Source organism: Aquarana catesbeiana, linkage group LG10 (genome assembly GCF_042186555.1).
Source record: "Aquarana catesbeiana isolate 2022-GZ linkage group LG10, ASM4218655v1, whole genome shotgun sequence".
NCBI lineage: Eukaryota > Metazoa > Chordata > Amphibia > Anura > Ranidae > Aquarana > Aquarana catesbeiana.
Window position 1 is genome coordinate 23,696,010 of NC_133333.1, and position 16,033 is coordinate 23,712,042.

Consider the following 16,033-nt stretch of genomic DNA (forward strand, 5'->3'; position numbering starts at 1 on the left):
TGTGCTTTTTGTGATCCTGAATCCCCCCTGAATGTTACACCAATGGAAACAATGTAGAAATACTCCTATTTTGGGCACCATTATTCTTCTACTTGAACATACAAAATACATAAACACACTAGTGTGCTAATAGAATAGTGCAGGCAAAGTTCATGGTAAAATTATTCTTGAATCTGGGTCAACAGTTTATAGCAGGTCAGGCTGGATGACTCAAACAGGCAGGTCTTGGTGCCTCCCCCCTGGTTCTGGCAGTTTGGAGAAATTTCCAGAAGCTGGAGGATGAAAGCCAGGAGGGTTGATCTGCATACTTAGGTGAACTTAGCCAATCCCCAGGTGGTTGGCCTGGCATGTTGGCTGAGCCAGCCCTTAAATATGGATGAGTCGTGCCAGGAGGAGAACCGGGTGGAAGATGGAGATGGAGTGTTTAGGAGACTGTCAGTGGCCTAGAGAGGCCCGCTAGGTCTAGGTAGGCCCTACCTACAGGCCAAAAGCTTGCGCTGGCTTAGGAAGGATCCCTTCAGCAGTGTAGTTTGACTGGGACCTCGCAGTGGGAGCAACAAAGGGCATTGTGAGTACATCAGCACACTTGGGGACTTTACAAGGGAAAAGACTGCCATATGTAGCCAGCTTTCTGGAGGGACCACTTTGTGCCTAACTCCTTAATCCTTACCCTAAGAGATCTCTGGAGCAGCCGGGAGGGCTTGTGGGACCTGTTTAGTAGTTGGGATCCGTTGTACAGAAGGAGGGGATATAATCCTGCAAGCAGTTACCTCAAGGTTGTGTTACTTTTCTAGAGGGGCCCAGGGCTCCTAGTCTGTAATGGAATGTTGCTAATAATTCACAAAGGCCTGTGTTTTGTACAGAAGGAAGCAGTTCAGGACTTTGTACAGAGAGAGGAAGTCATCCCTGGATTTTGTTCTTTGATTTAAGCTGAGCATCCCATATATTCCTTTAACCCATCCAAGTTGTTACCCCTAATAAATAATAAAAACAGAGCCAAGGGACTGACTTCTTGTGTTTGGATGAAAGCGGAAAATGAGTATTGCAGGAGTAGAAGAGTCTGTCTGAATTTTATGTTTTTTACGTTTTGCTTCTATCTCCACCTCCTAATTTCTATTTATTTAATTTTTTTTAATATTGTTCCGATTGTTTAATGTTCATCCATACACTGAAATATGAAATTGGTAAACTGTGGAGTAATCAGCAGGATTGCAACAACTTCCTTCTCTTGACGGTGAACTACGGGAACACTTTTAAGGAAACGACTCTCTGAGTAAGCAGGAGACGGACAAGTTTCATAGAAGCATCAGCCATGGACCTGGTCATGGGAATACTGCTAGGACTTCTCCTAAAAGGTAATAAAATCTGATCAGGTTGGCTACAGAGGTCAAAGCTATACAATCCATTTGAAAAGCTGAATATCAAGATTGTCTACTTGGTGTCAATTTCTAGAAGGAGCAATGGAGTTGATTTACTAAAACCAGAGAGGGCAAAATCTGGTGCAGCTGTACATGGTAGCCAATCAGCTTCTAAATTCAGCTTGTTTGACGGAAAAAAAAAAAAAACTGAAAGCTGATTGGTTTCTATCCAGAGCTGCACCAAATTTTGCACTTTCCAGTTTTAGTAAATCAACCCTCCATGAGTTAACTGGCGTGCCTTATGGCACTGGATCACTAGGTAGATGAGGGGAGGGGAGGGTCAGGCTCTTGAGATTATATCTCAGGTTTAATCATGTTGGCTACCAAGATCAAAGCTATACAATCTTTTTGAAAAGCTGAAAATCAAGATATTCCACTTGGTGTCAATTTTAGAAGAAGCAAAGTGTTAACTGGAGTGTCTGATGGCACTGGATCATTAGGTAGATCAGGGATATGCAATTAGTGGACCTCCAGCTGTTGCAGAACTACAAGTACCATGAGGCATAGCAAGACTCTGACAGCCACAAGCATGACACCCAGAGGCAGAAAAGGCATGATGGGACTTGTAGTTTTGCAACAGCTGGAGGTCCGCTAATTGCATATCTCTGATGGTAGATGATAATTCATTAGATGACTTTTGGTCAGATGGTCAGATCTAGAGAAGGCAGCTTGACTCATAGGGGAGGGTCAGGCTCTTGAGATTATATCCCAGGTTTAAACAGGTTGGCTACCAAGATCAAAGCTATACAATCCTTTTGAAAAGCTGAATATCAAGATTGTCTACTTGGTGTCAATTTCTAGAAGGAGCAATGGAGTTCATTTACTAAAACCAGAAAGGGGAAAATCTGGTGAAGCTGTACATGGTAGCCAATCAGCTTCTAAATTCAGCTCAAAATCAAGAAATTCCACTTGGTGTCAATTTCAGAAGAAGAAAAGCGTTAACTGGAGTGTCAGATGGCACTGGATCACTAGGTAGATAACTCTTCAGATGGCGTTTTAAGAATGTAGCAAGATGGTCAGATCTAGTGAAGGCGACTAGACTTGAAGGGGGGGGGGGTCAGGATGTTGAGACTATACTCAAGGTAAGTGTAAGTGAGGAGTTCCAGAAGAAAACCCAGAAGGTATATCTTTGTCCTGAAAATAAATTGGAAAAGAATGGAACCAACAATTTTCAAGCTTAGGTTCCCCACTTCTTCAGGGCATCTGTGCTTCAATTGCTAGCTATGGTTTTCACCATCTAGATATCCCCCACATTACCTCCTCTGGGAGCAGTAAAGATTGTTCTAAAGCTGTAAATAATTGCCTTATATTGGTCAGTGAGAGTTCCCAGACTAGTAGCAAGCAAAAACAATGAGTCAAAATGAATAAGGCTTGGTAACTGCAAGAGATACAATAAAAAACAGAATCATAAAGTGTTACTAAACCCAGGAGCCTGCATTCACTATATCTGGTCTCCCACAGAACACAGAACATGGGACTGCAATTATTTTAGTAAATACAAACTGCTAAATACCTTTTCTCATCAGTAGTCTTGTGACTTCTATCAGTGTCTGGTTAAAGCTTGCAGGAGGAGTTTTCATTCCTCTTCTGACTGTCCTATGAGGCTGCATGACCCCTGACCTTCTGTCTGGGCAGTGCTGATTGGCCCTGTGCTAATCACATGAACTCTCTCGCTCAAAAAAAAAACGCTCTAGCAATACACACCAGACTGAGCATGTGCAGTGCATCATGCGTCCGGCCCTTTCGGGGCACCGGGCACATGAATTACAGCGGCAGGGGATTTTTTTTTAAGCACCTGATTAGAAGCCTAATAGGTTTCAAAATAGGGTGGGCTCGGGTTGCAGAGAATGTGTGTTATAACAGCGAATAAATATTCGCTGTTGAAACACTGATCCTCAATCCAGCCAATCAGAAGCGGGTGTGAGACCTGCTTTCCGATTGGCCTGAAAAGAGAAGACTCCCGATTGGCCACCGAGGAGGAGGGAGGAAACAGAATCCGCCGCCGTGGAGAGCAGGAGAACAGGAGACCGCCGAGCAGGGGAATGTCACCGGTGAAGGAGAGCAGGAGAACAGGAGGCCGCAGCCAAGCAGGGGTAAGCCACCGGCGATGGGGTAAGCGCCGGTCACCCCACCAATCCCCCCCCAAAAAAAAAAATATTTCCACCACCCGCCACTGATAGAGGGGCTGGCATTAATTTTAGAAGTTTGAGTTCAAAGACACTTTAAGGAACGGATACACTTTTTAAGAAAACCTAGACAGATATATGTAGGCTGCCTCAGCTGACCTTTATCTGAGAAAGCTAATTGCCTGGCGGTTGTGCTGATTTTTATTCCTAAATGTGCCAATGACCTAGAACAAGTACAGCTGTAGGGGTTGATTTACCAAAACTGGAGAGTGCAAAATCTGGTTCAGCTGTGCATGGTAGCCAATCAGCTTCTAACTTCAGCTTGCTCAGCTAAGCTTTGACATAAAAAAACTGGAAGCAGATTGGTTCCTATGCACAGCTGCCCCACTTTAAGTAAATCAAACCCATGAGGTGTTCAGACTTTTCCAAAAGCTTGTTGTTATATGGTTATCTGCAAGTTTTTGTTCTATTCCAGATCATATGTTGAAATCAGTAGAAGCGCAGACATTTGAATTGCCAAAAACCATGATTACATTGGAAGGTTCCTGTGTTGTCATCCCATGCAAGTTTACCTATGCTAACCTAAAGCCGGTCATCAAAGGGCTCAAGTACACCAAAAGCAAGTGGGGAGAAATCTATAACAGCAAGAATTCGAGTTTGGTGCCCAAGTCATTTTTGGGACGTGTATCTTTAGTGGGTGACCTGGCCAAAGGCAACTGCACCATCAAGATCAAAAATGTGAGCTTTCAGGATGATGGCCTTTACTCTCCTCAGATCGTCTCTGATCCACCAACATGGGAAGCAGAAAGCGAGGATACGGTTTATCTTTATAGTAGATGTAAGTGGAAAAGTGCAACCTGAATAGAGATTTTAAATTGCAAAGGAATTGTGTCATATTCATGAAGAGTTACCATAAGATGAATACGTAGGGCTGCCATGCTGACCATATGAAACAGGTTAGTTACTTGGCTGTCCTGACTTGATAAGTTTGTGAATCATTGACCTAGAACAAGTTGGATTAAAGCTTAAAGAGGAAGTAAACCCTGATGGGTGTTACTTCCTCTTTGTTTCCCAGCAAAGGTAAAGCATAATGGGCTACTATGCATCGCATAGTAGCCCATCATGTGACACTTACCTGCAGGAGAAGCCCGCAATGTCCCCGTATTCCTCGCTAGTAGTGAGCGTCCATTCTTCACCCCTCTTCCTTCCGGGGCCGCGAACTCCGGCTCTGGGACTGGTCGGAGTCGCGTGACGTCACCCCCGCGCATGCGTGCGGGATCCGCCTTTAACGGCATGATCCGAGCTAGAAACGGCACAGCGTGCCCTTTCTAACTCCGGCAAATGCGCAGAAGAAATCGCCCTACCACGATTTGCAAATATCTCCTAGACCGTGCAGGTCTGGGAGATATTTCAAGCACCTACAGGTAAGCCTTAATCTAGGCTTACCTGTAGGTTAAAGTGGTTGTAAAGGGTTTACAACCACTTTAAAGTGTTGGTTCGCCTTTACAGAAAAAACTAAAAAGGTGAACATTGTACACCCTTCCCATTCCCCAGTCCTCACTGTACTTACCTCCGGGGATACTGAGCTGTAAGTGCCCATGCAGGTGGTCCAGCAGTCCACTCATCTCCCTCCCTCTCGCTCTTCTCATCTTGAATGGACCTGAATGATTCTGATTGGTCAACGCTTGAACGGTAAATTGCTTCAACCCATCCCAGAAACCCTGCACAGAGAAGAGGAAGAAGAGTGGACCACTGGACCAGCTGTGTGGGCACTGACAGCTCAGCATCCCCAGGGGTAAGTACAGCGGGGACCGTTGGGGGAGGGTGTACAGTGTTAGTTTTTTATTTTTTTCTGTAAATGTGAACCAACAGTTTAGCTATGGGAAATTTTATATTACACCGTGTTCACACTTATTAGGCAAGCGATTATTTTGACCAAATCATCATTTTTATGCAGGTTGTCCAACTCCCATAGTTGCCAGCATTGTAAAAAAAAAATATAGTGACACTCTTTTGGCTGTGGGCGGAGTCTTATTATAACTAGGGGGCAGGGCATGCGTTTGTAGGCGTGGCATAGAAAATATAAAATGTGGCGCGCCGTGGCGAAAATTGGGTGTGGTTTACGTGAAATAGTGGGTGTGATTTTAAATGGGCGTGGCTCAAAGGGGGTGTGGTTAGAGTCTGAGATGAATGAGGGATGGAGGGAGAAAGAAAGGGGGAGAGAGAGAGAGAGAGAGAGAGAAAGAAAGGAGGGAAGGAGATAGAAGGAAGAAAAGAAAGAAAGATGGAGGGAAGGAGAGAGAATAAAGGAAAGAGGGATGGAGGGACAGCAGGCCCAGATCGTACACCATAATAGAAATGTGTATTCCAGAGTTGAACAAATCAGCAGATAAAGATACTCCAAACACCTGGTGTTAGCGCTTCAATCACCCCGGCACCGTGGTTGTTATGGTGTCAGGATGATTGAAGCACATTATTTCTACTATTACATTGTAATATAAAATGAAATCATTCAACTCACCATAATGCATAATCAGTGGGACACCTGATGCCATCAGGTGCCCCCAGCAGAGTCCATCCTTGCATCGGGTGCCCCCAGCAGAGTCCGTCCTTGCATCAGGTGCCCCCAACAGAGTCTGTCCTTGCATCAGGTCCCCTCAGCAGAGTCTGTTCTTGCATCAGGTGCCCCCAGCAGAGTCCGTCCTTACATCAGGTGTGCCCAGCAGAGTCCCTCCTTACATCAGGCATTCCCAGCGGAGTCCCTCCTTACATCAGGTGTCCCCAGCGGAGTCCCTCCTTACATCAGGCATCCCCAGCAGAGTCCCTCCTTACATCAGTTGCCCCAGCAGAGTCCCTCCTTACATCAGGCATTCCCATCGGAGTTTCTCCTTACATCAGGTGTCACCTGCGGTGTCCCTCCTTACATCAGGCGTCCCGAGCGGAGTCCCTTCTTACATCAGTTGCCCTAGCAGAGTCCCTCCTTACATCAGACATTCCCAGCGGAGTCCCTCCTTACATCAGGTGTCCCCAGCTGAGTCCCTCCTTACTTCAGGTGTCCCCAGCTGAGTCCCTCCTTACATCAGGCGTCCCTAGCGGAGTCCCTCCTTACATCAGGCGTCCCTAGCGGAGTCCCTCCTTACATCAGATGTACCCAGCGGAGTCCCTCCTTACATCAGGTGTCCCCAGTACAGTCCCTCCTTACATCAGGCATCCCCAGCGGAGTCCGTCCTTACATCAGGTGTACCCAGCGGAGTCCCTCCTTACATCAGATGTCCTCCCATTGGAGCCCCCTTACATCAGGTGTCCCCCCATTGGAACCCCCCTTAACCAGGCGTCCCCCTATTGGAGCCCCCTTACATCAGGTGTCCCCCCATTGGAGCCCTCCTTACATCAGGTGTCCCCCCTTTGGAGCCCCCTTACATCAGGTGTCCCCCCATTGGAGCCCCCCTTAATCAGGCGTCCCCTATTGGAGCCCCCCTTACATCAGTTGTCCCCCCATTGGAGCCCACCTTACATCAGTCGTCATCAGGTGCCGCCAGCAGAGTCCGTCCTTGCATCAGGTGCCCCCAGCAGAGTCCGTCCTTGCATCAGGTGCCCCCAGCAGAGTCTGTCCTTGCATCAGGTGGCCCCAGCAGAGTCCGTCCTTACATAAGGTGCCCCCAGCAGAGTCTGTGCTTACACCAGGTGCCCCCAGCAGAGTCCATCCTTGCATCGGGTGCCCCCAGCAGAGTCCGTCCTTGCATCAGGTGCCCCCAACAGAGTCTGTCCTTGCATCAGGTCCCCTCAGCAGAGTCTGTTCTTGCATCAGGTGCCCCCAGCAGAGTCCGTCCTTACATCAGGTGTGCCCAGCAGAGTCCCTCCTTACATCAGGCATTCCCAGCGGAGTCCCTCCTTACATCAGGTGTCCCCAGCGGAGTCCCTCCTTACATCAGGCATCCCCAGCAGAGTCCCTCCTTACATCAGTTGCCCCAGCAGAGTCCCTCCTTACATCAGGCATTCCCATCGGAGTTTCTCCTTACATCAGGTGTCACCTGCGGTGTCCCTCCTTACATCAGGCGTCCCGAGCGGAGTCCCTTCTTACATCAGTTGCCCTAGCAGAGTCCCTCCTTACATCAGACATTCCCAGCGGAGTCCCTCCTTACATCAGGTGTCCCCAGCTGAGTCCCTCCTTACTTCAGGTGTCCCCAGCTGAGTCCCTCCTTACATCAGGCGTCCCTAGCGGAGTCCCTCCTTACATCAGGCGTCCCTAGCGGAGTCCCTCCTTACATCAGATGTACCCAGCGGAGTCCCTCCTTACATCAGGTGTCCCCAGTACAGTCCCTCCTTACATCAGGCATCCCCAGCGGAGTCCGTCCTTACATTAGGTGTACCCAGCGGAGTCCCTCCTTACATCAGATGTCCTCCCATTGGAGCCCCCTTACATCAGGTGTCCCCCCATTGGAACCCCCCTTAACCAGGCGTCCCCCTATTGGAGCCCCCTTACATCAGGTGTCCCCCCATTGGAGCCCTCCTTACATCAGGTGTCCCCCCTTTGGAGCCCCCTTACATCAGGTGTCCCCCCATTGGAGCCCCCCTTAATCAGGCGTCCCCTATTGGAGCCCCCCTTACATCAGTTGTCCCCCCATTGGAGCCCACCTTACATCAGTCGTCCCCCCATTGGAGCCCCATTACATCAGGTATAAAGGTGACTCCACCGCCATTACAGTTTCCCCATTCCTTGAGGGGGAACAAAATTGAGGCGGAGCTGGCCGCGTGGCTACAATAGAAATTAAGCTGCGGCGCGGCCAAGCGGGGGGCGGGGGGTGGTCGGCGCCGCAGCTTGATTCCTATTGTAGTCACCCGTGTTCTTCTTCTTCTGGTCTTCTTAAAAATGACGGCTGGCAGAGAATTGTCTCCGCCGGCTGCGGACCTCTAGAGGCGGCGGCGAAAAATCCGAAAAAAACAGATTTCCCGGGACATTTCCCGGGACACAATAAAATCGGGAAAAGGGTCTAAATCCCGGGAATGTCCGGGACAGTTGACAAGTATGAACGCCAAGTTGTATAAAATGTAATGCTTATTGGATTTAAGCATATCAGGTGATGAGCATTTGTGTAATGAGGGAGGGTGTGGCCCTAAGGAGATCAACACACTATATCAAGGTGTGCATAATTATTAGGCAAAATTGGCCAAAAAAGAGATTTAACTAACTGTGAAAAGTCAAAAATTGTAGAGGAATGCAGCACTCTTGAAATTGCTAAGATATTGGGGCATGATCCCAGAACCATCAAACGTTTTGTTGCAAAAAGTCAACAGTGTCGCAAAAATAGTGTAATTAAATTCAGCGCTGACTGATAAATAAAATGCAAGCAGACACTAAGGTCAATTCAAAAAAATACCTCAAAAGCCTAAATGTATAAAAAAGTGCTGCGCAAATAAAAGTCCATAAACAACTGATAAAATTGAAATGGAGAAACAGGAACCACCGGTGACAGTAAATAACAGGATGGTGACTTAATCCCTCCACCGTTCTAGGATGGCCCCTCACCTCAGTTATTCGACCTGAAACAGGTCACACCACTTAAAGGATGGGATGGATCAATCAGTAGAATACTCCTTCACCTCCTCCAATTCACAGGCTCAATTCCCAGTACTCAGTATATGGCAGATGTTGAATCTTTTTCCTATTTGATTTACAGCTGTCACATAACCCAGCTCTTCCCCAACCTGTCTGCAGGGAAACATAAGCAGATGGAGCTTCTAGTCCTCTACTGCTGGTCACATGTGCAAAATAAAAAAAAAAAAAAAAAAAAAACAGCCGCACTTGCTCAATATTTCCTCATAGACTTCTATGGGGTCATCTCTTTGCACTCAAGACTGATTTGCCATGAAATTACCCTTGAATTTCAATGTGCGGACTTTGGCTGGGAGGTTGAGAAACCAGTCCAAGTTGCTGAAATGTTTTTTCTTCCTGTTCTTCTTTTTTTTTCCTATTGTCTTTTTCTATGATTAGTCTAGCATATGCACTTGTAAACACTCCATTATGCTGTTTCTCTGCTAGTTTGGGTAAACTCTTGAATGTATTTCAGCTTAGCCAATCAATTCCTGCAATTTCTTATGTTGGCACACTTGCTATTGTTGTATTCTATTTTTTACTAGTAGATGCTATAATCTTCTATATACCAGAAGTAGTCACCCCTACAGGGGTAGTAGGCATAGAGTGGGTGGCTTTGGATGGATGATCCCTTTGGATGTCCCGCCTAGTACTCCGCACCTCCGCTAACTCGCACCAGCAATCCTGTTCAGGGCCCCCGCTCCAACCCTGGGCACCTCCGTTTCCTTATCCACACCAGTCAGTCCTCTCCTCCTCCAGAGGCAGGCTGGGCTGGGGGGCAGGGATGAAATTGCCCCCTGGGCTGCTCTAATGTCCTGCACAAAGGCCGCTGAGCTGGCCGAGTGCGTGAGCTCGGGTGGAGGGCACGGCCGGATTCAGTACTGCAAACCAGCGATGAGAAGTAGTCAACAGTGTCGCAAGAAATGTGTTGAGAAAACAAAAAATTAACTGCCAAAGACTTGAGAAGAATCAAATATGAAACTACCAGAAACCCATCATCCTCCAGCGCTGTCATATTCCAGATTCGCAACCTCCCTGGAGTGCCCAGAAGGTGTTCAGTGCTCAGAGACATGGCCAAGGTAAGGGGGGCTGAAACCCGACCACCACTGAACAGGACACATAAGTTGAAACGTCAAGGCTGGGCGGGACAAGAAATATCTGAAGGCAGATTTTTCAAAGGTTTTTATGGACTGATGAGATGAGAGTGACTCTTGATGGACCAGATGGATGGGCCAGTGGCTGGATCAGAAACGGGCACAGAGCTACACTTTAACTCAGACACCAATGATGTGGAGGTGGGGTACTGGGCTGGTATTATTAAAGATGAGCTAGGGGAGAGGGGGGGTGGGACGATTCAGCGGGGGGGAGCCAGCAGGCTGCAGCAATACTCCCCCCGGAACCCAAAGACTTTGGTTTCCTGGAAGCTGCTCGGCGGGTTGCAGAGGGACTCAAAATCAACTCCCAACCCTACTGTCGGTTTTTAGAAGACACTTTCTTCAAGCAGTGGTGCAGGAAAATGTCTGCATCTTTCAAGAAGACCATAATATTTATGCAGGACAATACTACATCGCATGCATCAAAGTACTCCACTGTGTGGCTAGCCTGTAAAGGCCTTAAAGATGAAAGGATAATGACATTGCCCTCTTCCCCACCTGACCTAAACCCTATTGAGAACTTGTGGGCCCTTCTTAAATGGGAGATTTACGGTGTAGGAAAAACGGTACACCTCTCTGAACAGTGTCTGGGGGGCTGTAGTTGCTGCTGGACAAAAAGTTGATTGTCAACAGATCAAGAAACTGACAGACTCCATGAATGGAAGGCTTACGACTGTTATTGAAAAGAAGGCTGGCTACTGTATATTGGTCACTGATTATTATTTTTTGGGCATCCGGGGGGGGGGGGTTATTGGAGAGCTGAATCCAGAGATGGGCTTTAATATAAAATCTCCTTATTCAATGATATAAAAGGTAATGACATCAGGGAAACTGAATCGACAGCCAGGAAACAGCATTTTCACAAAGCAATGGCAGTTTACGTACTTCTGTCATGGCAGGTTTCCAAAACCTGTGTGGACAGATTTGGACATTTTATGAGGTGAAGGCTAAGGGGCAGCCAACTCGATGAAGGCATTTAATACTTAGCGAGTCACTGACCTGGAACAAGCATGCAGCCAGTGAAGTGTAAAAAATCTGATTTCCCATGAGGAATACTTTCTCCAGTCCTCGTTATTTGCTAGGTTGTGAAGTCAGGATAGTAATGATAGCCCCAGAGCCTGCCACCATGCAAGTCAGTGTTGATAGTTCCCATATTTATGTCCTCATAGGCTCCAGTTTCTGTATTAGGAAATAATAATAATAATAAAAAATAATAATAATAAAAAAATAATAATAATTCAGTATACGATAGTGCTCTCATTATAGCAGCCTATTTGATTTATTTTTAAGTAGGAAAACATGACAAATATTTTAAATGGTAGCTAAACTACTAGTTTATATCTATCATATTACTTAAATATTTTGAAGTTTGCGGCCTTTTTAAACTGTTTTAAAGTCCAACCGCAGGCATAAAAAAATATAATGGGACCCCAGACAGGGTACAAAAAAAAAAAAGCAGTTCAGGTTGCAATATCCACTCAATCTGGAGTTATATTGGCTCCACCACTTCTCTTTTCCCTACAAGATGTCTGCAGTCTTCCATGTTAAATAACACTTGGGTGTCCGTTCAGGTCCACCTGAAAAAACTGACAGGTGGACCTGAACGGTCCGCAGGTGTGAAAGGGGCCTCTTACTGAGCTATTGTTTTCTTTTCTCTCTGTTTCTCTCCTTCTCTTTTTCTCTACTCTTTCTTTCTTTCTTTCTTTCCCTTTTCTTTCCTTCTCTCTCTTTCCTTCTCCCTTTTTCATCTCTTTTCTTCTGTTTCTTTCTTTCCTTCTCTTTCTTCTCCTCTTTTTCCTTCTCTTTCTTTCCCTTTTTCATTCTCTCCTTCTCTTTGTTCCCTTCTCTTGCTCTCCTTCTCTTTCTTCCCTTATTTTTCCTTCCTTTCTTCTATTTCTCTCTTCCCTTCTCTTTTCCTTCTCTTTCTTCCCTTCTCTCTCTTCCCCTCTCTTTTTCTTCCCTTCTTTCAATCTCTTTCTTCCCTTCTTTCCTTCTATTTTTTCCCTCTCCTTCTCTTCTTTCCTTCTCTTTCTTCCCTTCTCTTTCTCCCTTCTTTCCTTCTCTTTCTTCACTTCTTTCCTTCTATTTATCCTTTCCCTTCTCTTCTTTCCTTCTCTTTCTTCCCTTTTTCATTCCTTCTTCCCTTCTCTCCTTCTCTTCTCTTTTTCTCCTTCTCTCTCTATCTGCTTCACTTTCGTTCCTTCTTTCCTTCCCTCTTTCCCTTTCTTTGCCTCCTTCTCTTTCCTTCCTTTCTTCTCTTTCCTCCCTTGTTTCCTTCCCTTCTCTTCTTTCCTACTTTCCTCCTTTTTCTTTCCTTCTCTCCCTTCCCTCCTCTTTTTCTTCCCTTCTTTCCTTCTCTTTCTTTCCTTGTCTCTCTTCCCTTCTCTTTCTTTCCTTCTCTTCTTTCCTTCTCTTTCTTCCCTTCTATTTTTCGCTTCCCTTCTCTTCCTTCTTTCTTCCCTTCTTTCCTTATATTTCTCCATTCCCTTCTTTCCATCTCTTTCTTCTCTTCTTTCCTTCTATTTCTCCCTTCCTTCTCTTCTTTCCTTCTCTTTCTTCCATTTTTCCCTTCTATTTCTTTCCTTCTCTCCATTCCCTTCTCTTTCCTTCCATTTCTCTCTTCCTTTCTCTTTCTTCCCTTATTCCCCTCTCCTTCCCCTTTATTTCTTTCCCTCTTCCCATCTCTCCATCCCTTTCTTCACTTCTCCTTCTCTTTCTCTTTCTTCCTTTCCTTCTCTTTCTTTCCTTCCTTCCTTCCTGCCTTCCTTCCCTTCCTATTTCCACATGCTAACATAATAGAGATACTTAAACTAGTTCCTATCTCCCTGTGTTCATATCTTCTACAGACATTCCAGAACCTAATATATCTGGTCCTGAATTACTAATAGAAGGAAATACCTATGTCTTCACTTGTGATGCCAAACACACCTGTCCTGCCAACCCACCAACACTCACATGGAACGTCAGGAACCTGCCTGTCAAAACGCATCACAGAGCGCTGCTGAATGGAGTGTGGGAGACCGTTTCAAAACTAACCTACAATGTAGACTCAGAAGAGAATTTGGAAATCCTAAAATGTTTTGCAGAGTATCCTAACAGACAAAAAACAGAAACGCTACGGGTGCTCAGCATATTGCGTAAGTAACATTAAAATATGGCAGAAGTGTTATTTAACCACTTAACCACTTAACCCTAATACCCTAGTACCTGAAATAAATAAATAATACCCAAGTGGCGACGCTTTAAAGGCTTTTACAGGTTACCAGTTTAGAGTTACACAGGAGGTCTGGTGATAGAATTATTACCCTTGCTATAACGTTTGTAGTGATACCTCACATGTGGTGCGAACACTGCTTACATATGTGTGTTTGACTTTGCGCGTGAGCATGGCGTGGCGGGGGCACTTTCATTTTTTTAATTATTTATTTTATTTAACATTTTTTATTTTTATGGGGCACTCTTTAATGAGATATCTGAAGTCTCCCCTGCCCTCCAAAGCACCTGATTAAACCAATATCGGTTTGATCAGATGCTTGTTCAAGCCGGTAATGGCTTGTTCACATGAGACCAGTGGCGGCTGGTGGTATTAATTTTTTTTGGGGGGCAGCAAACAATTCACCCATTGGTCAGTTGGTCACCAGCCCCGCACTTACCCCAGGGGGCAGCGCTTTCTCCAGGTGGCGGGCGCCTCTGCGCCTCCTCCTCCTTGGCAGGTACCCCTGCGTCTCCTCCCTCCTCTGCGGCCAATAGAATCGCTTCTCCTCTCGGCCAATCGGGTGACGGGTCTCAGGACCCGATTCCTGATTGTGAGAGGAGAATCAAGAAGACAACAGCGAATATTAATTTGCTATTGTCACAAAACTGGGTGGGCTCGGGGCGCAATGCTCTGCGCCCCGAGCCCACCCTTTTTTTAAGCCAATTAGAGCCTCAGACTTTAATCACGTGCTTTAAAAAAAAAAAAAACCCCATTGGAATCCATGCTTCCGGCGTCCTGCATGTAGATTAGGGTCCGGGCACATGGATTAGGGGGGCGGCGCCCCTGCATCCCGTATGGACGGGCCGTCACTACATGAGACCAAAACCGGAAGTGACTAAATCCTCGTTAGTTCCAGTTTCTAACATCACACATTTGGAGGAACAACATCAGTTCGGGAGCCGGTCGGCTGCTGGTTTTTCATTGCTGCAGCCATGACCAAGATATTAAAAGTGCTATGTGTGTGGATGCGCTGCTCTCATTTATACTCTCTTTCCTATCTATGTATATCCTATCTGTTAGACATAATCTTATTCACCATCCACCTATTTAAATATATCACATTAAACAACAATCATATGCAAATTGTGTAAATCATATATAAGTCCGGTGACATGTATCACATGGTAATAAAGTCCCTTCATATATGCTTGCAAATCTTCCGTTAGTTTGCCGTGATCGGCGTGCTCTTGTGTTTAATCAATTTAAAGTGACTTAGTGCTTCACCACCACCTGTGAGATTGGCCACTCACCAGATATTTCTTTAAAACTGCACCTTTGGTTCATTCATAGGGATAACCACTCCACTCAAAGGGAACTTCTCCAATAGCTATACTAGGGTCTTAGTGTTCCTCATAAAAATGGATGAAAACGATCATCGCACAATAACGTTTAAAACCTTTATTTCATAAAACACAAAAAAACTATGCACTCACATTTCCAAGTGCCATTATGCCGGCACAGAGCTTTTCCAGCAGTTAGGGACAGGGTGGGCGCTGCAGCCCGGTTCGCCTGGTGTATACTATGCTGTCTCCGTGTGCCGCTTGCGTTCCCCCCTTGTGTTCGTTCGCGTCCTCACCAATCACGCTCGTTCCCGGTCACGTGGGTGCAAAAATCTCCCAGCAGCCTCTACGCGTTTCGCATTCCAATGTGCGTCATCAGGAAGCTGCCGTTTGATTGGTTCTCGTCCTATTTATGTTGAGCCCGGGCGGAAATGACTCTGCCGCCATCTTAGATGTGGGTATTCCCTTAGTTCTATTCTATTGGGACTTCCTCCCTCTTGGCGCCATTTTAACTATGGGCGATTAGCCCATTTCATAGTTATCCAGTGTACACGCCGTTTCCCCCACTCTACCATTATTCGTTCTTGTTCCGATTTGCCCATTAATATGCTAAAATTTTAAACCAACCCATCTGTATCTGCTGGAGAGGCTTTCACATATTAGTAAGTTAATGGCCCTTGTTGGCCCTTAGATGCTTTGGCATTATGAACATCTTATACATTTTTATTCCATGGCTGATTGCCGCACAATGTGTAATATGGAACAGCAAATCCTTACTACTTCCAAAAAATTTTTTAAAAATACTAAATGTGGAAATAAACAATATAAATTAAACTAAACTGGAAAACCAAGATACCACCATTCCAATCCTGCGATGTGCCGGTACATCGCTGGTCAGAAAGTGGTATTATATGTAAGATAACATAAACCAACAGAAAACTACAAAGCAATATATGAACTGAGGCGGAGGACCTTTCATTTATCCACCGGTCCTCCATTCATAGATTGCCTTTAATTCTTAGAAGCCTTAGTACAGCTTCTGTGAATGGAGGAGGGGGGCGGAAAGGGCGGGCATAATTGGCACTTTGAGATTGACCTTTCATTCATCCTCCTGTCCTCCATTCATAGATTTATTTTCATTCATGGAAGCTATGGTACAGCTTCTATGAATAGAGGGGTGGGTTGAAGCTCTCTTAACAAGTACCT

General features: G+C 45.8%; 1 protein-coding gene across 2 annotated transcripts in view; it reads left to right on the forward strand.

Annotated features, from left to right (window-relative positions):
* Positions 1–1,224: 1,224 nt before the first annotated feature.
* LOC141110459 (B-cell receptor CD22-like) overlaps positions 1,225–16,033 on the forward strand; it is a 30,608-nt gene continuing 15,799 nt past the window's right edge. The window contains exons 1-3 of one of the 2 annotated variants that reach the window (XM_073601811.1): positions 1,225–1,355; positions 4,020–4,382; positions 13,138–13,428. In XM_073601811.1, coding sequence (XP_073457912.1) covers positions 1,313–1,355; positions 4,020–4,382; positions 13,138–13,428 — 697 coding nt within the window. In that variant the 5' untranslated portion in view covers positions 1,225–1,312. The remainder of the gene's footprint in view (positions 1,356–4,019; positions 4,383–13,137; positions 13,429–16,033) is intronic. The other variant, XM_073601812.1, reaches the window with a different exon arrangement.